This window comes from Chlorocebus sabaeus, chromosome 1, assembly GCF_047675955.1.
Source record: "Chlorocebus sabaeus isolate Y175 chromosome 1, mChlSab1.0.hap1, whole genome shotgun sequence".
NCBI lineage: Eukaryota > Metazoa > Chordata > Mammalia > Primates > Cercopithecidae > Chlorocebus > Chlorocebus sabaeus.
The window spans coordinates 30,389,112-30,415,484 of NC_132904.1; the positions used below are offsets into that span (position 1 = coordinate 30,389,112).

Sequence of the window (26,373 nt, forward strand, 5' to 3'; positions counted from 1 at the left end):
TGTGCGAACCCCTAATTTGCAGTCTGAATCTGCAGAAGTGTGTATAGCCAGGGTACCTCATCTGTCATCTAAAGTGGCAACTGACCCCTAAATCTCTGGGTTCTGACTCTAGCTCCAGGAGTTACTGTTAGAATTGAATTGAGTTATAGGACACACAGTTGCTGTCAAAGAATTACAGAATTGCTTATTGTTGGGGAAAAATGCGCATACAACCTAGGCCAGGCGCAGTGGCTCACACCTGTAATCCCAGCACTTTGGGAGGCCGAGGTGGGCGGATCACCTGAGGTCAGGAGTTCAAGACCAGTCTGGCTAACATGGCAAAACCCCATCTCTACTAAAAACACAAAAATTAGTCAGGCACGGTGGAGCATGCCTGTAGTCCAAGCTACTGGGGAGGCTGAGGCAGGAAAATCTCTTGAACCCAGGAGGCAGAGGTTGCAGTGAGCCGAGATCATGCCACTGCACTCCAGCCTGGGTGACAGAACAAGACTTCATCTTTAAAAAAAAAAAAACAGGCCGGGCGCAGTGGCTCAAGCCTGTAATCACAGCACTTTGGGAGGCCGAGACGGGCGGATCACGAGGTCAGGAGATCAAGACCATCCTGGCTAACCCGGTGAAACCCCGTCTCTAGTAAAAAATACAAAAAAATAGCCGGGCGAGGTGGCGAGCATCTGTAGTCCCAGCTACTCGGGAGGCTGAGGCAGGAGAATGGCGTAAACCCGGGAGGCGGAGCTTGCAGTGAGCCGAGATCGGGCCACTGCACTCCAGCCTGGGCGAGAGAGCGAGACTCCGTCTCAAAAACAAAACAAAACAAAAAAAAACCCACACAACCTACCTCACAGGATGCTGTGAGAAAAATGCCGAGAGGTGAGCTGCATTTACTGCATAGAAACAGCTGACCTCAGAGTAAGCGCTTAACAAGTTACAGCGATTTATATTGAGAAACGGGCCCAGACACAGCCTAAAGTTAATGTGAAGGATACAAGAACACTGGTACATGGCAGCGCAACTCCACATACTTCAGGCAGGAATTCCCCAGCAGACAGCAAGAGGAGGCATGGCACTGGGAACCCATAAAAGCCTTACAGTTTCAGCATATGTGAAAGCAGAATGCCAAGGGTTCCAGCTCAGTTCTGCTACTTGCAAGCTGTCTTATCCATTCTCTCCAGTAAAAGAAGATAAATCCCACCCTGCCTACTGCACAGAGCGCCCGTCAGGCTCTCTGCTGATACATGAACCCAGGCCCTTGGACACAGCCCAGACAGCTGCTAGCCCAGCTGCCCCTAGGAACAGAGAAGAAGCAACTAGGGGCCAAGGAAAAAGGGGGATTTCTAGATTTTCAAAAAGCTTAGCTCTGGGACAGGCCAGGAAACCAGAAGTGAGAGGGCTTCATGCAGCTCGATGAGCGACCATCAGAAATACCCCAGCACCTTAGCATGGAAGTCCAGCCTGCCTTTTGGAAGCACTGCAGTTCTTATTCCAGAAATCATGCAAATTTCTAGTTTGCATCTGAAGGAGGATTGAGGTATCATGACACTAAGCCTTTAGGCAGGTTTCAAACCATAAAAATGCAAAAAAGACAGACAGACAGACAGATTGACTGATTGACTGATTTTAGAGACAGGGTCTCCCCGTGTTGTCCAGGCTGGCCCTATACTCCTGGGCTCAAGTGATCCTCCCACCTCAAACTCCCAAGTAGTTAGGACTACAGGTACACGCCATCACACCAGCTGATATATTTATTACCATCCAAAGTTTAAGTAGAATTGCAGCAGGACTCAAATTTTGATATTGGACATTCACTATCTTGCACAGAACTTGGCTGCAGCCGAATTAAACAGCATAGGATAAAATTCACTCTGAACACAACTAAATTAGTACACATTGGACAAACAGCAAAGGACCAATGGATATGCCAGACCAGATAAAACACGGAAAGAAAATAATCAGAAGTTGGTTGGGGATTACTAGTATTTTTTTTTTTTAAAGTCCTCCTAGGTCAAGTACAATAGAAATGGCGCTTTCTTTTTAGGGTTCTCCCACACAGCTGCACTGTCTTCCCATGCCAGCAGAGGGCACCCTTCAGCTTACAAAGACTCACCGCTTTCTTTTGGATGAAAATTTGTGCATCTTTCAGGTGGCCTGCAATGTTCTCACACAGACGTTTCCTCTGTTCCTCATTCAGCACGTTCACATAGAATGCCCGCACCTGCTCAGGGAAAAGAGCAAGTGCAGAGACTCAAATCACCAGTTTATTACCAACAAAGTTCACCTACTACAACACTTACGAAATCAATGATAAAAAAAGTTAGAATTTAAGAATAATTTTAAATTACTAACTAAAACTGTCATTTGGGTTGTGTTCATTTTTTGTTTTAAGCAAAATAAGTAAAATTCATTTATTAATAGCTCTTAACTGCTTTCTAATAATATCCTTTATAGTAACTGCTATAAATCTCTTATAAATAGATCTACAATTTAAAACCTCACCACATGCTTAATACTGACAAGTCTAAAATGTGCAAGCTGCCTTTGAATGTAAACTTAGCACAATATAACCTTTGTTCAATTCACCCAGAACCATGGAGGAAAATAAAAACTAATTTAGCTAGAGATATAATTTGATATATAGATATGTAATTATATATAGAGAGAGATATCTAAAAACTACCTCATTCATACATGTGCATCTATAGTTATTCAGAAGCCAATATTTCTTAGGCAAAACATATGAATAGTGATATTTTGATAGATTATTGGGTTTTCCTCTAAAATAAATATCCATAAATTAAAATGAAAAATAGGAGCTTAGTATCAGGTATGTGAATCCAAGCAGCCTCTGCCCAATTCTGAAACAGGTTGTAGCTATGATTTTATTCTTACATTTCATTCATTCATTCCACTCATTCAACAAATATTGAGTATCTATAATGTGCCAGACTCTGTTCTATGTGCTGTTCTATTAATGTTTATAAAGTCCAATAATATCCAATTATCCAAAGTATCACCTTCATAACATATTAAGAGATGCATCATTTCCCTAAGTCATCAAATATCAGGCTATAATTATGTTTTTAAATTTTTGAGTAAAGTTTAAACCTGCTACCAAAGTTAATCAGATATAACACAATCTAATCAAAGTACTATATCCTGGGGATTTTCTCAGGCCTATCTCCAATTCACTAATTCTCTCTTCAGCTGTATTTGACATATTTTGTGAAAACGTCGACTGGGTCACATTTGAGTTTCTATTTCAAACGTGAAATATCTGTTGAGTTTTTATTTCATGGATAGTAATTTTTGTTTCTAGAAAATATCATTTGGTTCTTTTTCAAATTTACCTGTTTGTTTTTCTCCTCATATACTATTGTCTTAATAATATTCCCTTTTTGCATCTCTTTAAATATGTATGTTTATTTTAAAGCCTCTTTCCAATGATCATGTCTATGATTCTTCCATCTATTATTGCATGTGTAATTTCTCATTAGATTTCCTTGTATGTATCATAATTTTTCACTATAACTCATCTTCAACAGGAGTTATCTTCTGCAGAAGTACCAAATGTATCTTAGTTGTAAAAGTGTCTTCCTGTGGTGATTTTCTCATCTCTGCAAAGACCTAACAGGGTTCACTGATTCACTTGTTTCTCAGTTAAGGTCTTTCATGGTTCCAACTGAAATAAGAATGCAGGGACCTCATTTAAGCACAGCATAGGGGAAAGACTCCCAATTTCTTGGAGTTGACTGCTTCCATTCAGAGCCCACATGCTTCCAAACTGCATCCTCAGTCTGATGGGTAGTTGAGGTGCCCTTTCCTGGTTCTCACCATTATGCCAAGAGCTGAGCTCTAGTTCTGTGAAAAATGTGAAGCCTATGGCCTCAACTCCTAACCCCTTAGAGGCATAAAATCTTCATAAGGTACAAATCAGGTCTGGTTACCATTACACAATATATACTTTCAATGTTCATGCACTACTCTGATTCCTTTTTCATTTGTGGGACTTGGAAATTAAAACTTACTTATTTTTTTAGCCCAGCTACATTATTTAAAAAAATTAATCTTTCTATGAGAAAACTGGGACAGTAAAAAATAAAACAACTAAAAAAACTTAATTTAGCATGTCTATATGTGAGAAGTAGAAGAAAGGCCTCCCGTGTCAGCTCAATTTGCCATCTTGAACCTCAATCTACACCTCAGTCTGTCACCTCAATCTACAATCTTGAACATCTTGAAGTGTAAGAATTTGTTCCTGCAATTCCAGTGGAATGCTGCAGCCAGCTTGCTTATGACAGTAGAAACACAGCCATTATAAAGATTAAATTACATAAACTTATAATTAAGTATAGTACAAACAAAAGTAATACTCAAAACATCATTTCCTAATTAATAAATATTACCTATGTTTTTGAAGTCATTTGTGTCTACTGTATCACTCTGGGGGAAATACTACATAACAGTGATATAGTACATCATTTTGCAATGCCACAGGTTTAGTAACATCACGTTAGTAGCCTGAAATCAGCCCTATGAAATATTTCCACCATGAAAATGGATAAACACTACAAACCAGGGCTTTCTCCCCAGGTAGCCAGCTGTTAAATATTTATCAACACACCACTGAATAAAATCCATTTTAAAAAAAAACCTTGCTGTCTCAGAGATTTAGTTAATCACTTTTACAACTAGGATACATTTGGTACTTTTGCAGAAAATAACTCCTGTTGAAGATGAGTCATAGTGAAAAATTATAACACATACAAGGAAACCCCATGAGAAATTACACATGCAATAATAGATGGAAGAATCATAGACATGATCATTGGAAAGAGGCTTTTAAATAAACATACATATCTAAAGAGATGCAAAAAAGGATTATTATTAAGACAATAGGATATGAGGAGAAAAACAGGTAGATTTGAAAAAGAACCAAATAACACTTTTTGTTGTTGTTGTTTTAGTTTTGGTTTTTGTTCTTGTTGTTGTTTTGAGACAGAGTTTTGTTCTTGTTGCACAGGTTGGAGTGCAATGGCGCAGTCTCAGCTTGCTGCAACCTCTACCTACCGAGTTCAAGTGATTCTCCTGCCTCAGCCTCCCAAGTAGCTGGGATTACAGGCACCCGCCACCATGCCCAGCTAATTTTTTTGTATTTTTTGTAGAGATGGGGTTTCACCATGATGGCCAGGCTGGTTTCAAACTCCTGACCTCAGGCGATCCACTTGCCTTGGCCTGCCAAAGTGCTGGGGTTACAGGTGTGAGCCACCATACCCAGCCTACAGGTTTAAGGGTTAAACAAAAAAAAAAAAAGTATGTGTACATATTCCGTCACCCGGGGTGGAATGCAGTAGAGCAATCATAGCTCACTACGGCCTCGAACTCCTCGGATGAAGTAGCCTTGATAATATCTATTGTTCTATCTTCCAATTCACTAATCTTCTCTTCAGCCATGTTAACCTCCTTTAAAAGCCATCTACTAAATTCTAATTTCAGTTGTTACATTTTCTAGTTATGTCCATTCAACTCTTTTTCTATAGCTTAAAGTTCTCTTACTAAATTCTTCATGCTGTCATCTATTTTCTTAAACCTATTAATTAGTTATTTTAAAACCTGTATCTGACAGTTCCATTATTTAAGCCTCCAGTAGGTTTGTTTGTACTGTCAGTTTGTAGGGGGTTTTCTCCCCCTCTTGATTTTCGGTCATAAGGTCTTAATGTGTTAGGTGCCTGGTCATTTATTGTTGAATGCTGAACATTTCCATATACAAAGGTCTAGAATCATTTGAGGTTCTATTTTCCACCAAAGAAAATTTTGTTTGCTTCTGACAGATGGCGTAGAGAGAGATCACCTTAATCCAATCTGAGACTGAGCAGGGGAAAGTTGTGTTTCATGTTTTGTGAGAGCAAGTTTATTTCAAGTTTGCCCTTATTCCTAGGTATGGCCCTTCAGGGATTTCAACTGAAAGCCCTGAGTGTAACTAGAGGCTCTGCTTCTTTGCAGACCTTGAATTCCAATTTTTGTCCCTTTAGACTCATAAGACTGCTGTAAACACCACTCAACTTCTGGACCAGTGCTTACAAATTAACAAATACCTCAAGAGGAAAGGAACCCAAATGTCAAATTTATTTCTCTGCACTTTTTTTTCTGCACTTCTTTTCTATCTTTGATCTTGATCCTTTAAATCTTTGTTGCTTTGTTAGCTCTCCAAAGCCTTCAAACAAATGCTTTATGTATTTTACCCACCTTTTCAATGTTCTCCATGAAATGGTAAGTATGATACAAGCTAGTCTGCCATAGACAGAGGCAAGCCCAAGTGAATCATTTTTAAGAGAATAAATCTGGACCTTCTTATGTATTTCTCATGTGATACATCATCACAGAATTATGCTATGAATCTATAACAATAGTACTGTGATTACTTCAAAACCATACTATATCCTATATAGTGATAAGAAACTCTCTCAATAAAATAAGGATGAGCACATAATAAATTCTCATGTGTAAGCAATAGCCTCATTAATTAAGTTTTGCAAGGGTTGTATCAGCTGGTTTAACACCTGTATTGACCTCACATAGGCAAAATTCTTTGAGAGGCAGGGAATGTACTGTAACATACTTGGTGTCATCTGCATCACCAAAAATAATGCAGTTACATAAAAGGTTTGCAGGAAATGTTTTAAGCTCATCTAAAAATGGTTTATATCCTACGATAACGTAATTTATTTTTTATATATACATATATATGTATATACGTAAATGCTTTTCAAGCAAAGATATCCTCACAGTGAATTAATTCATGTATTTAAGTATCTTTTACTTGGAACCCACACTCACAAACTGAGAAACTAGAAATAGGTTCTAATCTAATTTAAATACTAAGTTTAACACTAACTGCTCAAACAGAGCTCTAGAACAACTATACTTTTAACTTTATTATTTTATTGTGTGTGATATAAGTTGCACTGGACACATTAAGGAGACAGCTGCCCACCCACAGGCCCTTTCAAGTCTGAGGGCCTCCTTCATAGCATGTGCTGAAACAGCCCTTAGGGCAGCTATAAGCCACTGGAAAGAGGATGAGCACTTGACCTGGGGCAGTTAACTAGAGGCTGACCAAGGCCAATGGTGCGACCTGGGGTGAAAAGATTAGCCAAGTCAATAGGATTCTATCTCTGTAGAATCTGAGATAGACGTGTTGAGAGAAGGAGTAAAAGGTGGTCCAAAAAAAAAGAGTAATACATGGAGAAAGATGCCTTAAAGGAGAAACCATTGTGGAAAAGCCACAACAATGACAAAACAGAAGCTCTGACGCAGATAGGAGAAAACAGGAAGCCCTGGTAAAAATAATCAATTAGCACCGGCAAGCAGAAGCAGACAGATGGAGAATAAGCCACGTGAAGGGCGAGCTCTGCAGTGGAAACACCCACACTCTTATGGTTGAGGCTCCTGGAGCTATTTTGGATCTCTAGTTCTAGTCCTTGAACCTGGGCTGTCCTGCCCAGATTCTTAGATTTGTCTCCACATAAGCTGTATACGCTCATTTCTTAAATTCCCACGAAATCACTGTTTCCCCAATGTCCCCCTCCCCATATCCCTTCAATAAAGTTTGAAGAAACTGAGACGGAGTCTCCATACCTTGAGGCAAAAGACCAGAGGAATAAAACCCTTCAACTCCAGCCAGTTAGGGGCCCAATTTACTATCACAGATGAGTCTTCCTTGAATTCAATTTAAGATACATCAGACAGTTTGGACGTTGCGGGGTGGGAGGGGGGATGCAGATTATGCAGGCATTGACAAGGAGAATTAGCAGGTAACTTCCATAGCAGACAAAGAAGTCATTACCTGAGTAACATTATCATCATTGGCAGTGTTGAATCTCCGCACTTCTGCAGAATACTGGGTGCTGTGCTCCAGGACAGAAGGCTGTTGTTCTGGAGCACCAAAGCTGTTAGGGTAGTAATTTGGAGCACCACCTTCAAAAGAAAACCACCCAGATGCACTTAGGAACAAGAAAAGTCAAGTAATTCTGCAAATAATCACTGTGATGAGAAATAAATTTAAGTGGTAATCAAATACACATGTACACATACACGGATATAAACACAACACACACATGTTATTTTTAATTTCCTGCATTTAGCTACAGGTAGTATGAAGATTCTTAGGGAACGTTGCCATCTGCTAAATGCTTGCACAGGCTGCCGCACTTTATGAATGAATCTCAAAGTCCCTTTTGACGCTTCAAAGGGTCTCATCTATCAAGTCTTCTGAGGCTTACAGCACATGTAGAAGTTTATACACGTGTGCTTGATTTGGCCACCATACAGGGATGAGGTTCAAAGACAAATTTCAAAATTGACTTGAAAAATTGTGTCATTTGTACTCGGGTTCAATTCAAACACTGCATCACAACATTCTTGACGGAAATCTGAAAGTTCTGGTTCTGCTCCTTGAATCTACAGACACAAGCATGGGGCTCTGTGATGTGACCTGACTGCTGCAAGATCACACAGAAGCCAGTGGTAGATATGGGGTTGGAACTCTGGGTTCTTTGTCTCCTCCAGCCCAGCATATACAGTATTTCCATTACAGAACTCTATTTTGCTATTCCTTGAAGTGTTTTTAGGATTCTCAGGGTATCTCTCCTTTACTGACGATGATGACTTTGTTCCATTGTAGCTTCACTTTCACACCCTCCACAGATCAATAAAAAAAGAATTTTAAAAAAATGTGGTAATTGTATATCAGCACTTACTTATCTGGACTTATAAAAAACAGTGACAAATACAATCAAAATATTTTCTTTGACTTTTGAAATAAATTATGAGGCTGTTTTTTCATTTTGGTATATTTATTTTCTCAACTATACTTTGCTTTGGCTGACATTAGCAGAAGCTTTCATTACCCGAGCACACACTGCCTAAACAGGAGTGGCCCAGAAACATATTAAGTGGTTTGAGCAAACCAATCTGGGGTCGGAATTTTAGCCAGCTCACTGCCATAACAGATCATCCACAGTAGATAATCAAGAGATGCCTATGTATGACATTCATCAAGACACCAAGTGTGGGTGTAGGGGAAGGAAGAACACTATATTATTATGGAGCCCAATTATTAGCTCAAGAAATTCAACAGATCAGCCACGTCTACATGAAAAGCAAAATGCTCCAACAACCAGCCATCACAGTGCTTTCTTCATTAAGAATTAGCTCTTTGAAATGTGCCTAGTTAATTTTTAAAATCCTGCTTCCAAATGAGCTCTGACCTTTACTCAAAGTGGGAGTTGTCTTTAAGGCACTGACCACAAGAACAAATAAGCTCTTTCACGGAGCTTCAAGGTCATAGCCCAAATGCTCTACTTTTAAAATCAGGCCAGGTGCAGTGGCTCATGCCTGTAATCCCAGCACTTTGGGGGGCCGAAGTGGGTGGATCACCTGAGGTCAAGAGTTCAGGACCAGCCTGGCCAATGAAACCCTGTCTCTACTAAAAATACAAAAACTAGCTGGCGTGGTGGCACACTCCTATAGTTCCAGCTACTCAGGAGGCTAAGGCATGAGAATCGCTTGAACCCAGAGGGGGAGGCTGCAGTGAGCCAAGATCATGCCACTGCACTCCAGCCTGGGCAACAGAGTGAGACTCTGTCTCAAAAATAAAAAAATAAATAAATATAGCAAAATGTAACAGCTGTGGCCTTTGGGTGTTGGTACTATATGGGTATTTTTCTTTTTTCTTCTTTTTCCTATGTTTTCCAAATTTTCTTTAGGACACATGTATTAGTTTTATTACAGAAAAATAAACTTTCTTCGAATATAGACATCTGTGGCTATAAACATAAATCATCAGTAAAATTTCTAAAGAGATCAATCAAGGCATGCAGTCCATATTACTAAAACACGTGTCCTAAATGGGAAAAGAAAATAACTAAGATCTATATTAAACTGTGGAATAGTAAAAGGAAAAAACTTCAATCAAGCATTCTGCTTGACTTATTAGAATGAGTAATTAGAACTAGAGGCTGTTTGTATACGACACCAAAAAAAAAGTAGTTAAAAGAAAAAGATTATAAGTTTGATAAATGAGTTCCAAAAAAAACAAAAAGTGGTAGAGTTGATTCACATGACTTTATTCACTTAGGGAAAAATGAAGGGAGGGGAATCCTTTGACTTGCTCTGCCTCCCCTATTCTCTTCTCCCCAGCCTTCCCCGCTAATTCTAGCTCCCTTCCAAATTCTAGCTAGGGCTAGACCTGCTCCTCTGGGGCCACAACAGAACTGCAGAGAGAAACAAAAGACTCCAACTCTTGGCTTTCGCACTTCTAAGGGTCTAAGTCTTGATGATTTCACAGTGATTTCAGGAACTGTCCATTTTGGTGAAGTGTCTTCAAAACCTAACTCCCAAGCTGGATGCTACCATACTCTAGCCAGTGTGAAAGATCTTACTCCCTGCTTTTAACTACTGGATACAAGTAACATCTGAAGTGGAAACTCCCAATAAAATATATAAAATAGATTAAAAGCATGGAGAGTCCTCAGGCAGCCTAAATCTTCACTGCTGGGCAAAAAAACGCCCAGTTAGCAGCACCTGGAGAGCACCTTCGCCAAGCAGGAGGTCCTGCGGGGCCACCTTGAGAGCCACTGGCCTGGCCTCCCGCCCATCTGCTCCACATGCCCTCTGCCCGCGCAGGGGGAGCCCAATGTCTTAAGGCCTACCCTGATTGTCCTGCATGCACATGGGGCCGTCACGCTGGTAGTTGGCCACTCGAGCACGGTAGGGACAGTTCACAGGTATCTGAAGATAATTGGGTCCCAGGCGGTGGCGGTGAGTGTCAGGGTAGGCAAAAAGGCGGCCCTGCAGTAATAAATGCAATAGATACTGACTAGGGGCAGTAACATATAACATAGGAATGGGCTGTAAACTTCATTCTGAAATTTGAAGTACAAAGCACTCTGTACATGGTTACCACAAAATTCTGCCTTTCCCCCTACTTAAGAGTGAAGCCTCTACTCTTACGAGTTCTCCCTAACTGAACAGTTCTTAATTCCCCAGGCCCTATGGCCAACCATAAATCTTCCCGTCTGTTTTAGGCAATAATACCTTTTTTTTTTTCCCCTTCTGCATAACAAGTTAGTGTCTTGTCTTATACTGTATTACTTGCTATTCCCAAGGAAGTATCACATTATAAAACAAATGTGCTAGAACATTAACTAACTGAAATATTGAATTAATTCTATTCCTCCTCATTCCCTCACTCCAGGGGAAGCACCAATCATTTGCTCTTAACAAAAAGCAACAAATTTCTACAAAACCAACAGTATGGGAAATTCTTCAAATAAGCACTTCCAACTGGGCACAGTGGCTCATGCCTATTATAATCTCAGCACTCTGGGAGGCCAAGGTGGGAGGATCACTTGGGCCCAGTTGTTTGAGACCAGCCTGGGCAACACAGCGAGACCTGTCTCGACAAAAAAAAAAAAAAAAAAAAAATTAAAACATTAGCCAAGCATGGTGGCATGTGCCTGTAGTCCCAGCTACTCCAAGAGGCTGAAGTGGGAGGACTCCTTGGCCCAGGGGGTTGAGGCAGCAGTGAGCTGCAATCGTGTCACTGTACTCCAGCCTGGACAACAGAGCAAGATCAGAAAAAAAAAGTACCTCCCATGCTGCCTTCTGAATTATTTCAGATACACCTTGAGCTCTGAGACTTTCTAGATATGAACAACAACAACAAAAAATCTATGGTTCAAAATGAAAGCCTTACAATGCCAAAGGTCATGAATCTAAGATTAAATTATGTTCCATATTAACCAAGGCAAGGATGGCAAGCATTTTGAAATTTCTTTCAGTTAATGCTCAAACAAAAGCTTTAAGATAAATTCCACATTAATCTTAATATCTAATGATTGAACTATTCTCATTATTCATACTTCTTTTCTATAAGCAATTTTTCTTCCATTGAATTTACCACTGGCCTTGAATCTTAAAAGTATTTTTAGATCCCTAATTCTATGAGGCAAAATAAAAACCAAATTGAATAGGGCAACTTAAGCAATAATCTTGTACCAAATCACTGATACCAACAGACTTAATCCAGTACAAGGGTTCTGTCAATATTTTGCTTTTGGCTGAACGACTCCCTCTTATCATCATTTCAAATAGCCTAAGGTCATATTTAGATGACAAGCCATGCAGTCATGACCAAAACTCAGCTATAGGTTGGAAGCTGGTTGTCTCCTCTGGCTCAAAAAGTTGTGCTCTTGACTCCATCAACAGGATAGGAGATACAATCCTGCCGTGGGCAGCTCCTGAATGTAGCCTCTATCACATAATCCTGATTTTGTGTCACCCTGTGTTTATCAGGCAACCTTACCCCACCTATAGGTGGAGACCAGCAAAGGTTGGGAAATGGGCACAGTGAGGTCATACCCTGACACCAGCTTGAATCTAGGCCTTCCCCAAGGCCCTGTGCCTGAACTCCCTTGCTGGACCTGCATGAGTGGGAAAGCCTTTCCCACTCAAGCAACCGGCTCAACTTCTCCAACTCTTGGCAAAATACAGAGAATGAGAGCAAGAAAGGCTGCACCTGTGTCCTCAGGTATTCAGGGGACAATCACTCCATGACTTGTATTATATTATTTGTCCATTTCATCATGGTGTGGCTCACCACTTTGGATAAAGTTATAAAACTTATTAACATGACCTTGTTAAAAGACACCTGTAAACACTGCCCATTAATATACCAACTGCCACTGCCTAGGCTACAATACTCATGAGCTCTCAGCAAGAATAACCCCAAAGCCCTCCTAACTGGCTTTCCACTTCTGGTCCAACAAGACAATCTACATACTCCCTACTCAAAAAATCTCAAATCATTCCATAACGGTCACCAAATGGCTAAATGAGTACAACAGTCCTTCCCCGACTGTATGGCTCCTCACAGGCTCCATGGTATTGGAACTCATAGCTAAATGACCTAAGAAGGGTGGGGAAAAGCTAGGCTAGAAACAGTAACTCGACAAACTTACGAAAGCTCTTTCAAACACTTTCTAAAATTCATCTTAAAAAAAAAAAAACCTATAAAGAGTACACTGAATTTAAAATAGATATATTTGCCCGAACTGAAATTAATACTAATAGAAATTATATTAATTTCTACTTGTCATCCTTTTTCAGGACTCTCTTCCCCACTGTTTCAATAGCTGCCTTAGACATTTGCTTTCTTAGGATGTAGAGAATATGTATTTGCTTTGCAGTCCTTTTCTCGGGGGCCTAGTTCTCCATTCAAATCTTCACTGTTCTTCAAATTATATAACTCAGTGCTGCTGACTGCCTCACGGTCCCACTGTGGTTCCAAAGACCCATGGTGACTTGGATTCTTGTGAAAAGAGTTTAGGTAACCTTGTATTCCTCAATCCATTCCCTCCCTGTCTAACCAGAGTTATGCAGCCTTAGCTCTGCCCATGACAATTTTATGCCTTGGCAAATCCCATTAGCTTCACCCTCACACAGTTCAGCCACCGGGGAAGTTTCAGGGCCCAGGGTCACATTGTTTTAGCTTCCTCTACTCCCTGGTTTCAGTGCAACTTCTGCTTTTCCTCTGAGAACTGCCTGACTTTCCTTTTTCTATTCCCAACCCCTAGTTCCCGCTTTTTCTATTTATCACCAAGAGGAGTGATTCTACTCAATACATCCCAGACCACATTTCTAAAAACTGAAGAAAGTTCTTCACTCCTACTCAGTCAAGCATTTAAGGTCGCCTCTGACATATACTCAACGAACCTATCCAAATTCTATTCTCATTCAGGAAAGAGTGACTGTTTATAGTTTCAACACACCTAACATGCTCCACCTTTGTGCCTATACTCAAGTCCTTCTCCTGCCCCATTTTACCTACTAAAAATCAAAATCCTATCTATTCTTCAAAACAATGTCAAATGCTACCTCGTTCATGAAACTCTGTGGCCGGCCTCCTATCAGACAAAATTTTGCCTCCTGGATCACCACGGCACTCTGCCTTACGTTATGGCACCCAAGACAGTCCACCATACACAACAGACAGGTACTCAATTTATAATAGTGGAACTGAACTAAAAACTAATGAAAAACTTACTTTCTATAAACGCCTCGGATGCTCCCCAATGTCATAAGCAAAAAAATTACTTTTAAAAAAACTTAAGCTTGTCCTCCATGCAGACTGAAACCTGAACTGGAATCAGATACTTTACATAAGAAGTAACCTTCAGTCGCTGTGGTCTGATTTGGGGTACAATCTTTAACCTTTGTTTCAAGGTCACAGTCCAAAACCACAAGAGATCAATTTACACAGTAATTATTAAGCCAATTATTTTCCTACTGATTCTGATCCAAAGTAGAATTTTTCACTCTTGGTACTCTTGAAAGAGCATATTAAAAAGTAAAACATACTGATAGCTTAACAACATTAGCAAGGTGAATGGTTAATCCACTGCCTTTATCACTGGCAGCATACATGTAGTTCATAAAAATCATCCCTAGATCTCTTTTTACAAATGGAAATATTCAAGCATCACCGTGAAATAGAAAATGAGGCCGGCAGCAGTGGCTCACACCTGTAATCCCAGCACTTAGGGAGGCCGAAGCAGGCAGATCACTTGAGGTCAAGAGTTTGAGACCAGCCTGGCCAACATGGCAAAACCCCGTCTCTACTAAAAATACAAAAATTAGCTGGGCATGGTGGCGGGTGCCTGTAATGGCAGCTAATCAAGAGGCTGAGGCAGGAGGATTGCTTGAACCTGTGAGGCAGAGGTTGCACTGAGCCGAGATCACACCACTGCACTTCAGCCTGGGCAATGGAGCAAGATCCCATCTCAAAAAAAAAAAAAGAAAATGAATAAAGTTAGGCTTACCAAGGTATTATAATTAATTAACCATACTTCAGTTACAGACCGAACAAATGATGTTTCACTCTACCAATACTTAAGGTATTTCTATTATGCCTTTTTCTTTTTTTTTAATTAAGAGACTAAGTATTCTTGTCTTCACATATGTAGGGACTTTACCATGGAATTTTGTTTATACTTGGTTTTTTCAAGGAATGCTCACTGAAGGATAGTTTACCTCAGTGAGTCCCACAAGGTAACCAAGCACCTAGATTAAAGTTTAAGTAATGTTCTCGTTAATTCCTCATATAAGGATCATGCCAAGCTGCACATTTTGTGTGTGCACGCTCACATGGACACCTGCCTCGAACATCTCAATCCACCAGGCTCACCTGAAGCATTTTGTCAGGGCTGCTCTCAATGCCAGGGGGCATGTTGCTTGGGTCGAAGGCTATCTGTTCAACCTCAGCAAAGTAATTAACTGGATTCCGGTTTAAGACCAGTTTACCAACTGGGATGAGAGGGTAGTCCTTGTGAGGCCAAACCTGAAAATGATGTCATATTCATAATTAACAGGCAATCAACCAAAGGAAATTAAAGCTACCCACAAAAATACCAGATTTCAAATACAATCAAGCCAATGAAAATAATTTTTAAATCCAATAAAACATAAGAATTTAAGATGAGTGCCTTAGTTAAATCTTTCACAATAGGAAGTGGTAAGTACTGACAGTTTCCCTAGGAAAAAGTACATCAGCTTTTCATAATCTGTTGCCTGTTAATAACAATATATGAAACCACATACACATACTCAATGAAATGACAAACAGGAATGTGGAAGCAAGATGCTGGTAAAGGACACTCTGAAGTGGTACCCTCTGTATTTTGTATATGACTTCCCCATCGTTATAACTGTTTGACTAGATTTTTTTTCTAATTAGGTAAGAAGAGACTTAAAAAAGAAAACAATATAGCTGTTACTGACTCACCTTGGTGAGATCAAATGGATTAAATGGAAAAGTTTCTGCCTGATTAAATGTCATGACCTGGATGTAAAAAGTCCAGGAGGGGTAGTTTCCTGTGGCAATGGCGTTAAAAAGATCCCGGATGCCATAGTCAGGATCCTCCTGGGAAAGTCTCGCCGCATCTTCAACGGAAAGGTTTTTGATGCCCTGGTCAGTCTACAAAATGAGAGAAAGAAGCTCCAGTGGAAACTTATTGGCAATGTTATCAAAATGTAATCAGTAATTCATTGAAGGATTATGAGTAACACCACCCAAAGAATGAACTTTCTTTACAACAATACTTCCATTGTTCAAATCTGATACTAATGAATTTATCAACAAGAAATTCTATTTGATTATCCCAATACTTTTAAATGTCAAGGAAATCCCAGCTACACATTTCATATTTAAAATCAGTCCTATCTTTCTCTTTATGTATTCTATTATTTGAATTTTTACACTCATGTTACTTTCCAAATCAGAAAAATCAAAATATATCTTAAAAGTAGGCAAAGGATTAATAAAATTAAAGGACTACTTCCCTTTTATCATGAAGTAATGTTTTAATTCCACTTCATGATAGCTCAAATCAATTACTGAGACTGTGCTCGGCTAGTATACCTTCACCCCTGTCCTATTCCTTTTTTAAAAAAAAAAAATCATAGAATCATAGCTCATAGAGCTGAAAAGAACTTCAGTACAACTACCTGGAACTAGTTCTCTGACTATGAGCAGGCAAAATTAATATTCTGACTTTCCAAGCAAGCCATTAAAACCCAGAGAAGCTGTGTCACTTCATAAGTGCTCCTGTCATCATATCATACTGTTCTTTAATGGACTGACCATGTGATCTTATTCTGAAAGACCTCCCAACAAGCCAAGTGCCGCAGAAAGATTTCCTTAGCAAAAATCAACTCTGAACGCTGGTCTATTTCTACCACAGAAATCCCAACTCTCTCATCAGTGAAAAGGTCTGAACTCTTACTACTGAACCAGAAGTAAAGCCACCTTCAGTATTAAAAAAAAATGAAGGTCACGATGTACAGATCACCCAAAGAGCTAATATTTTAACTTGTGCAATAATATTGCAATACCTTTCTGATTTTAACTGAATCCTTTAGGTTTAGAAAATAATCATCTTAGGTCAGAATAACCCAGACTGATGAATCCACGTAGATCTCAGGCTACCTTAGGGCCCTAGGATAAAAGACCCACAAGCAATCCAGTCTTTCCAGGACTTGTATAGCTGGTAACATTATGCCAACTTTACAGTGAAAAGAACTGGAGCTCAAAGAACTTTTAATACTATGCCCAAGGCCACAATTATCTAGAAGAGTAAAAATCTGAGTTCAGGCTGGCATAATTCCAAAGCTACCAACTAGACTGGCTGTCCCAGAGACAACCATTTAGTCTTACTCTAAGTAACACTACATTGATCCTTTTGGCAATTACAAGCCAATTTTATGTTCCATAAAATTTTTCCTTGTCAAATATTATAGATCCAAGTTATGATGATAAAAAGAGGTGATAATTCTCCTGTTTGATATGCCTACATTAAGTTGTTCAGATAAAGAAGAAAACAGGACAGAAGAAAACAGGATAGAAGAAAACAGGGCTTTTGGATGTCATTAAGAGAGAGATTGTCCAGTACTAGTCATGAGCCCACTTCTTTCTGCTTATCTTAGCAGCAGTATTTGGAAACAGAGGTTCTCAGGCTTGTTTTTACCTAGCTCTCAGGAGTTCTCTGGGAATATCACCAACATGCCAGGGTTCACTGGTAATACTGCTCATTGTAACGAATGCCATGCTTATACCAAAAGAGGACCCTTTAAAATATTTCAGTTGATTAAAACATTCTCAAAACCCTCCCCAGATGTAACGCATTTGATCTGGCTATATGAACGCAAATTTTTAAAAACAGTATAATTTTGTTTTCTGACATTTGTAATTGATTTTACTTATATGCGTTGTTCATAATACAACCTCAATAAATGCTAAGTAAATAGATGGATGACTTAAAAAGTTAGAAGAAATGATATTGGAAAGATGCCATTGGATGTTGGAAGTGATAGTGAGACTGGGATATGCTCCAAGCTGTGTTAGCCCTCTTCTGGGCCCTAAAAGGTATCTATGTTTAGGATAATGACTCAGGGCTAGGCACTTTATTATTTTCTAGAGCTGAACTCCAAACTCCAACAAGAACTCTAGAAAAGCCAGGTTAGGGCCAGGCACAGTGGCTCACACCTGTAATCCCAACACTATGGAAGGCCAAAGTTGGGGATGCACTTGAGGCCAGGAGTTTGAGACCAGCCTGGGCAACACAGCAAGACCCCATCTCTATAAAAGAAACTTTAAAATCAGCCAGGCATGGTGGTGTGTGCCTGTAGCCTCAGTTACTCTGAGACATGGGGATTCCTTGAGCCCAGGAGTTCACTGCAACCCAGGAGTTACTGTGAGATACGATCATACCACTGCACTCCAGCCTCAGTAACAGAGCGAGAGCCTATCTTTAAAAAAACAAAACAAAACAAAAAAAACTAGGCTAAACTAGGTGGAAATTATTTCCTTCTGCCTAGCCTAGAGGTCTATACTATCTTCTCTGAGCCCAAACCAAAAGCTTAGATATTCCCACTTCAGGGAGAAAGCTGTACTCAACATGAAGCTGCCAGCCCAGAAACATTAAACCAGAAGCAGCACAGAAGAAGCACATTTTCTAAATATTTATGACAAGGGACACAGGATCCAGAAAAAGGAAACTTAAACTGTTGATCGCAGCCATATGCCTTACCTCTGGCCACATGTAAAAGGGAGACTAAAGAGGAACCACACACAGTTCTAATAGGACAGTGTTGAAGTTATGCCCTCAGGTGGAAGCCAACAAAATACTCACAGTACTGATCAGCGAGATCAATACTTCCCATGTTTGGGAAGGGAGGTGAGGGAAAAGTGGGAGAAGCCTTAATCTTTGCTCAATTCTTCAGGAAAAATAAGGAGGTGTGTGGTAGGAGCCTTGTACACTCTGCCCCAAAGGTATAACACGTACCTTATAATGGAATTTGCAATAAACCGCCTTTCCTTCTGCGTTAACCAACTTGAAAGTATGTGATCCATATCCATTCATGTGGCGATGGCCATCTGGAATCCCCCGATCACTGAACAAGAAAGAAACCTAAGGAACAGAAATATAAAGCCTAAAATGTTTTCATTTAAATCAAAACATCCTAGATTTTTAAGATATTCCTTAGTTTCCAGAAAGTTCCTTAATGACATAAAACATACTAGCCTATTTCCCATGGGAAGGGTTACCATTATTTCATCTGTAGCAAATAACAAACAGAAAAATGTTAAACCAAAATGATATGCAAATCACTAATACTATGACTCAAAATTCTATGAAAGAAAGCTAAAACAACCTGAAAACTGGCCTAATTTGTTATTCAAAATTTATTTTCATAGCAAATTTGGTACTACTTTCCCCTCACTTCCCTAATACAGAGCTTTACCTTGTACTAAAGACTTTCATCCTTACTATTGCTAAATATCAACTGACAATGTTGCTATCTATCTATCATCACCATTTAAGGTTGATGAATGGGGGATGATTATTAAAGCCAGTTATTACAAAACGCTTCACGATCAAGAAATCTGAGGAAGCTTATTCCAATAAAACAGCCAAAACTGGAGAGACGCTTTATGAGGAGGCATAATTAAACACTGCATCCCAGGTGATATAAGACAATTGGAAAAAAGGGTTCATACCTGATGCAGAGACTCAGGACGTAGGCTCCAGAAGTCCCAGACCATATCCGGATCCTTCAGATGTGTCTGAGGATTTCTCTTTTGGCTGTGGATAAAAGATGGAAACTAAATAGAAAAAAGAGAGAAAAAAATTCAAAAACTAAGTTTACAGGAATTATGGTGTCTTGCATTATACATGCCTATTACTAGGTTTATGGATTATAACTCTAAATACAATCCTGGAATTTTAAACTGCCAAACCATAAAATGAAATATACTCAGCATAGACAACTAGCATCTAAGATACCCTAAAGTATTTCGAATATACTCAAAACTGCAGTCTTTTTTTTTTTTTTTTTTTTTTTTGAGACAGGGTCTCACTCTTTCACCCAGACTGCACTGCAGTGGCATGATCACAGCTCACTGCAGCGTTGACCTCCTGGGCTCAAGCAGACCTCCCAACTCAGCCTCCCAAGTGGCTGGGACTATAGGCATGAGCCACCACACCTGGCTAATTTTTGTATTTTTTTGTAGAGACATGGTTTTGCCATGTTGCCCAGGCTGGTCTTGAACTCATGGACTCAAGTGATCTGCCTGCCTTGGCCTCCCAAAGTGCTGGGATTTATAGTATTTCTTCCTGGAAAAAATATACCCACCCTCCCACATGCACACACACGGACACACACACACACACACACCCTCCTGCTGACTCAGAGCATACAGAGACACCCTCTGCTTGTTTCGAAAGTAAAGTCCCTCTTTTTACTAATTTTCAATGTTCTGCAAGGAAAACTAAACTCACTTCCCATTAAGTCAACGTATCTTAAAATGACAAATCTAAGACCAGCGGTAACTGTTGCTACTTGATCTTACCAAATACAGAAAAATGTGTTGAAAAAAGTAATCCAGACAACTCATATTCGTTTCTTTCTGCCTTTCCCATAGTTTCTCCTCAAATGCCAACCTATTTGAAATCAATTTAAATCAACAAACATTTGTTGAGTGCAAAATACTCTATTACCTACCAATAGGGGATCCCTGATGAAGAAAATGGGGGTGTTATTTCCAACGAGATCCCAGTTACCATCTTCTGTGTAAAATTTCACTGCAAACCCACGAGGGTCCCGAATTGTGTCAGCTGAACCCGATTCTCCAGCTACAATATTCAAATGGAAATAGGAAGCATAAGCCACAGCACTTTACATTCAAGAAGCCTGGAGACATGAAGAAGCACCTGGATCCATCCTTTCTAATCCACTTCCAAGAACTAAATTAGGTATTTAAGTGCCCGGGTTATTATTTCTACCCACCAGCTAATTCAGTCCACAAATCAAACAAAAGAATTAATTGAGAGCAATAAGAGAACATATGTAATAACAGCTGACAAGGTTATTCATTTAACATAATAAGATAACTTTGTTCAAACAGGTAATTAAGCTTTTAATTAAAATAAGGGAAGAGAATAATTATGAGGCTTAAAGTAGTGACAGAGTAAGTGAGTTGCCAAAATGATGAGGTTAACATTAAGAAAATGAGTTAAAATATTGGTTCTTAGTTCTCAATTTATTTTTACATTCCACAGTATTTTTAAAATGCAGAGACTGACACAGAAACAGAACTAGTCAAGCAGTAGGCATGTTGAAATATAGTATGATAGATCTAATACCATCTCTGTAACGTGAGAAACATCACTTAGCCTCTCAAAAACGAAAATAATCCCATTCTGCAAAGTAGAACTACAAATTAGAGACTATATCTGTAAAGCACCTAATCATGGTTGGCAGAGAGTTAATTCTCAATAAAGGTCATTGTAGGCATGGTTATTAAATAAGATTTCCACTCTATTCTTCTGTTTGAGGCAACCACTTTAAGAAAAGCTCTTTCCAAATGTCACAGAATTGCAGAGGTAGCCTCTGTGTAAGTGTGATTTCCTAAGACCTCAACAAACAGAAATATAAGTAACTTCCTGTGTGTCTCCAAATATGTCTTCTACAGTAAAACCTTGCCATAATTTGGAGAAGTGCTTGTTTCCTATTTTCTAATAACTTTTTCTTTAAGTTATAAACGTCCCCAAAAAGGTGAAGTTGAGTTAAGCCATACCAATCACGCCAATAAACCAACTTACCAACAGTGGAGAACCGAACTGCGATGGGAGTCCTCTTTCCAATATGCTCAAATACCTTTGCCTTGGAATATTTGGTAATGTCATGTGTGACCTCAAAGTAGCCAAAGGCCCCTAACGAGAAAAACACAGAAATCCTTACCATGAGACCATTACTCAGACATTCAGGTCCTTAACAGGCATGTGAGTAACAAGAGAAAATGATAGTTAGCACCAGCCTTCTGGGGGCTTCCAGTGTAATGGGGGAAGGGGAAATGTCCAAACACAAAATAAAGAGGGTGAAATGCAAAGCCCTATTCTATCACTCAGTGCTAAGTTGAATGCCACATAGCTAGAGCCAAGAGAAGGAGGTGAGTGGGGCTAGAAGTAGTCAAGGTTGGCCCAAGGACACAGGACCTCAGAGGGGCCTGAAGTACAGGTAGGACCTATGAGAGAAAGAGAAGAAGAGAGAGAAGAGGAGATGAAACCACAGAGAAAGAGAGAATCTTTTCAACACCTAGCAAGGAAGATACAAAGCAAGCAACACACTAAACAAGACGGAAAAATACACAAAAACCACTGGAGAAGATGGGAAGAAACCTTATCCAGGAAGAAGAGATGAAGAAATGTAGAAGTCCTAACTGGAAGTCCCAGTCAGCAAGCTAAGAGAAACACTCCCTTTCTGTGGAGCTCTTTTTCCAACTGAGTATTTCACTTTCTTTCAAACACCACCCCCATCTTTTGTGTCTGATATAAGAGCAATAAAGTAAGTTTTACAGAAATTGTTGGAAAAAAGGAAAGGAAAAAATCATCACAAATCCACCATCCTAACACAACTACCCCAAATTTTGCAGTTCGTTCTGGTAATTACCCAATAAGTACACCATTTAAACTTAGTTGCAATTTGCAGTCAAGTGTCTATGTCTGTATTTCTGTACAGTAGGTCCTCAAATAACATTGTTTGGTTCAACATTGTTTCATTACAACGTTGATGAGAAAAAAATCTATTCCTAGCTGAGGTCACTATCTGTGCAGAGTCTGCATGTTCTCCCCATGTCCAGATAGGTTTTCTCCTGGTACTCCAGCTTCCCCCCACATCCCACAGATGTGCGCATTAGGTGAACTGGCATGTCTAAATGGTCCCAGTGTGAGTCCACTCTGCAACGGACAGCATCCTGTCCACGGCTGGCTCTTGCCTTGTAAACCAACCTGCCAGGACAGGCTCTGGCCTCCCACCACCTTGAACTGGAATAAACTGGTAAATAACTATCTTATTTTACTAATCTTTCTTTTTTTTTGAGACAGAGTCTCGCTCTGTCACCCAGGCTGGAGTGCAGTGGCCGGATCTCAGCTCACTGCAAGCTCTGCTTCCCGGGTTTACGCCATTCTCGTGCCTCAGCCTCCCGAGTAGCTGGGACTACAGGCGCCCACCACTGCGCCCAGCTAATTTTTGGTATTTTTTAGTAGAGACGGGGTTTCACCATGTTAGCCAGGATGGTCTCGATCTCCTGACCTTGTGATCCACCCGTCTCGGCCTCCCAAAGTGCTGGGATTACAGGCTTGAGCCACCGCGCCCGGCCTACTAATCTTTCTTAAAGGTATGTATGGCTCACATTTATTTCAATGTTTAATATTAGATGTATTTTGAGTCTCTATTTAGAAGTTTGGTGATATTTTATCAATCAGAAATATGCCATAGGAACTTAACTCCTGCTTATGTCAATTAGCCTATCGTAAAATTTGTTTCATTACATGTCGTTTAGCTTAAAGTCAAAGTTTCCAAGAACCTATTGACATTAAGTGAGGACTTACTGTATTTTTATTCCTTCAATGAACTGCATGATAGGAAAAATGGAAGACTGCTATTTTTAAAAGAAACTATTTTATATATAATGTTTAATCTGAGGAAATAACCATCATTTATTTACTAATTTCCCTACCGCAGGATGTTTCTCCTTTTTCCCACAAATGGAGATTTGGCACTTGTGTTAAAGGTCCTCCAATCCTTTGGGAAATAATACTTGACCCAGGTGCTGGGAAACAATCTTTTTACAGCAAATAAACACAGCACTTACCTGCTCCTTTAGCATGCACGACTCGCTCGGGAATTCTCTCTCGGTCAAAGTGAGCCATTTCATCAGTGAAAACCACATCCTGAACAAGAAGGGGCCCACGGGGCCCCACTGTAATCACGTTAAGTTTGTCTCCTACCGGGTTACCAGCTCCAGTGGTCAGGACATCAGCTTTCTACATGAACACAGAAAGAAAGTGCAGGAGAGTTAGCACAATCAAACCTTTCATTTACACTGTCACGGATACATAGCTTTGCAATGTTTATACCATCTGCCCTCTTTTTAAATTTCCTGTGTCCAAAGTACTAAAATCCGATAAGATGGGCCACTGCCTGAAACTTTCAGTCATGCCTCAGAAACCTTTGACAAATCTCAACACCAATCTGCTAAGAAACTTACTCTGAAGAGCAGAAAGATGATTTTGGAGCCTGAAAATGTGCTCAGCACCTGCTCCAGAGAAAGCCACTGGGTTCTGCAAAGCTCCCAGAGAGGTGCCTAAAAGCATCCTACAAATTTAACAGTGAAATGTCCAACCCAACAATGAGAAGATGGTCTCCAGGGAAGCTGTGCTGGTCAATACTTTACTCAGAACTTACAGATGCTTTATTACTGCCACGATGTTCAAGTACGCTACCCTGTTTAGTGCATCTCAAACAATGTACACCAGCTATTTGCAACATCTCTTTTCAATTTAAAAAAAAAAAAGTCAATGGCTTTTACTGTCACTAAAAGTAAACTGTTACTGGTAAGGTGGATTATAGTACTCATGTTTTAAAGATAGCAAATGTCTCTGAAATGGGATAGGTTACTTTACTGTAATAAAGAATTAATTTTAATCCACCTGATTCTCCAATTCCAGTTACATTAGAAGACACTCAGCTGTCCCTCCTCTAGAGTGAGAGCGGCATTCTTCTAGCCCCATGTGATCCTGGAAGCTCTTAGCTTCATCTAGTTCCATGGTCAGAGAATACTTTTGACCACAGACAAGTGCCTCTGCAGCGTCTTCCCCCGGTCACTGGAAATCAGGAGAGACTCGGAGGTGATGCAAAGCTACGCCACCTCCACCTGGGAGAGGAACTCAACGGTGTCTATGACAAACCCCAAAGACCAACTTCACACATAAAGAAAAGCACTATTTTTAGTATTTCCACACACCTGGAGTGGAGTATGTAGTTTTACTCCCCATGCATGTCTGTCCTGCATATTAAAACAAATTCCTGCCTCTTCTCTAAAAGGCAATAAGGGGGGGGAGTAGGCACTTAAAAAACCACAAAAGATCTGTGAGCTGTCTGAAAAAAGACACTGAATAAAGGAGACTGTGCAATTTGCAAAACTAATAAACAAGACTGTCTCACACACTAGGAAATGCCCTTGCCACTAGAGTTATATCTTCATCCAAGTGGGAAGAGGCCAACATGGCACCAGGGAGAAACCATGAGTGCCAGCATTAGAGCCTTGGGTCCAACTTCCAGTTCTGCCAATTACCAGCTAGGAGCTGCTGGCAAGTTACTTATTTATGAGTCTCCATTTTCATCTGCAAAACAGAATAATAACCCCATCCTAGGGTTAACACATGAATTAATAGAGTTAAATGTAAAATGCAAGCCATACATTCAGCACATATATGCTGTCACTTCACTGACTGTGAGAACATGACCTCACAGCAGAAGGAGCAAAGCATCTGAAGTTTTATTTTTCTAGTAATCATGACAGATGCATACTCCTCCATCCACACTCTCTCACTCTACCATCTCTGTCCCTAAACCCATCTAGCAAAGCCCCTTCTAAACTGTCACAGTTTAAGGGTCCAATCAACACTTACCACCCAATCACACCACTCTTTAGAAGATACGTATGTTGCTAATACGTGTGACCCTCTGTAGGTTAAGTAGAAAATGAACCAGAAAAAAAAAATTCTACTTTCCAAAGTAGAAAATGAACCAGAAAAAGAGCAACTTCACCTTTAGTTTAAACCTAAAGCCTTGGTTTTCAACCTTGGCAATGCACTGAAACCACCTGGGGAGCTTTTTAAAGCCTCCTGATGCGTGGGTCATTCCCACTAGAGATGTCTGATAGAAGTACCCTGGCTGAGGCCTGGGCTATTTTTAAATGATTCCTGTTCAAGCTAGGATTGAAAACCACTGACCTAGAACTATTGGGTGATAACGAAATTAAAATAATTAGAGAGCCAGAGCAAACCAAATCTGTCCACTCTTTAAATGCTCTTTTCAACATACAAACAAGGTATTTAAGGAAGCCTTTAAAAAATAAAAGGACATCCAGGCTGGGCGCAGTGGCTCACACTTGTAATCCCAACACTTTGGGAGGCTGAGGTGGGTGGATCACCTGAGGTCGGGAGTTTGAGACCAGCCTGACCAACATGGAGAAACCCTGTCTCTATTAAAAATACAACATTAGCCAGGTGCAGTGGAGGGGTGCCTGTCATCCCAGCTACTCGGGAGGCTGAGGCAGGAGAACTGCTTGAACCTAGGAGGTGGAGGTTGCAGTGAGCCGAGATCGTGCCATTGCACTGCAGCCTGGCAACAGGAGAAAAACTCCGTCTCAAAAAAAAAAAAGGACACCCCATAAAAGATAAAAGTATGAGAAAAGAT

The 26,373-nt window shown here is 40.1% G+C and overlaps 1 protein-coding gene across 1 annotated transcript in view; it reads right to left on the minus strand.

The window, feature by feature from the left end:
• The window catches only part of CAT (catalase), a 36,140-nt gene that overhangs the window by 1,876 nt on the left and 7,891 nt on the right, over positions 1-26,373 (minus strand). The window contains exons 2-11 of the mRNA XM_008002350.3: positions 23,765-23,936; positions 21,714-21,824; positions 20,614-20,744; positions 19,610-19,714; positions 18,894-19,019; positions 15,836-16,027; positions 15,239-15,391; positions 10,704-10,842; positions 7,838-7,968; positions 2,102-2,209 (exon numbers count right to left, since the gene is read on the minus strand). Of these exons, the coding sequence (XP_008000541.1) occupies positions 2,102-2,209; positions 7,838-7,968; positions 10,704-10,842; positions 15,239-15,391; positions 15,836-16,027; positions 18,894-19,019; positions 19,610-19,714; positions 20,614-20,744; positions 21,714-21,824; positions 23,765-23,936 (1,368 nt within the window). The remainder of the gene's footprint in view (positions 1-2,101; positions 2,210-7,837; positions 7,969-10,703; positions 10,843-15,238; positions 15,392-15,835; positions 16,028-18,893; positions 19,020-19,609; positions 19,715-20,613; positions 20,745-21,713; positions 21,825-23,764; positions 23,937-26,373) is intronic.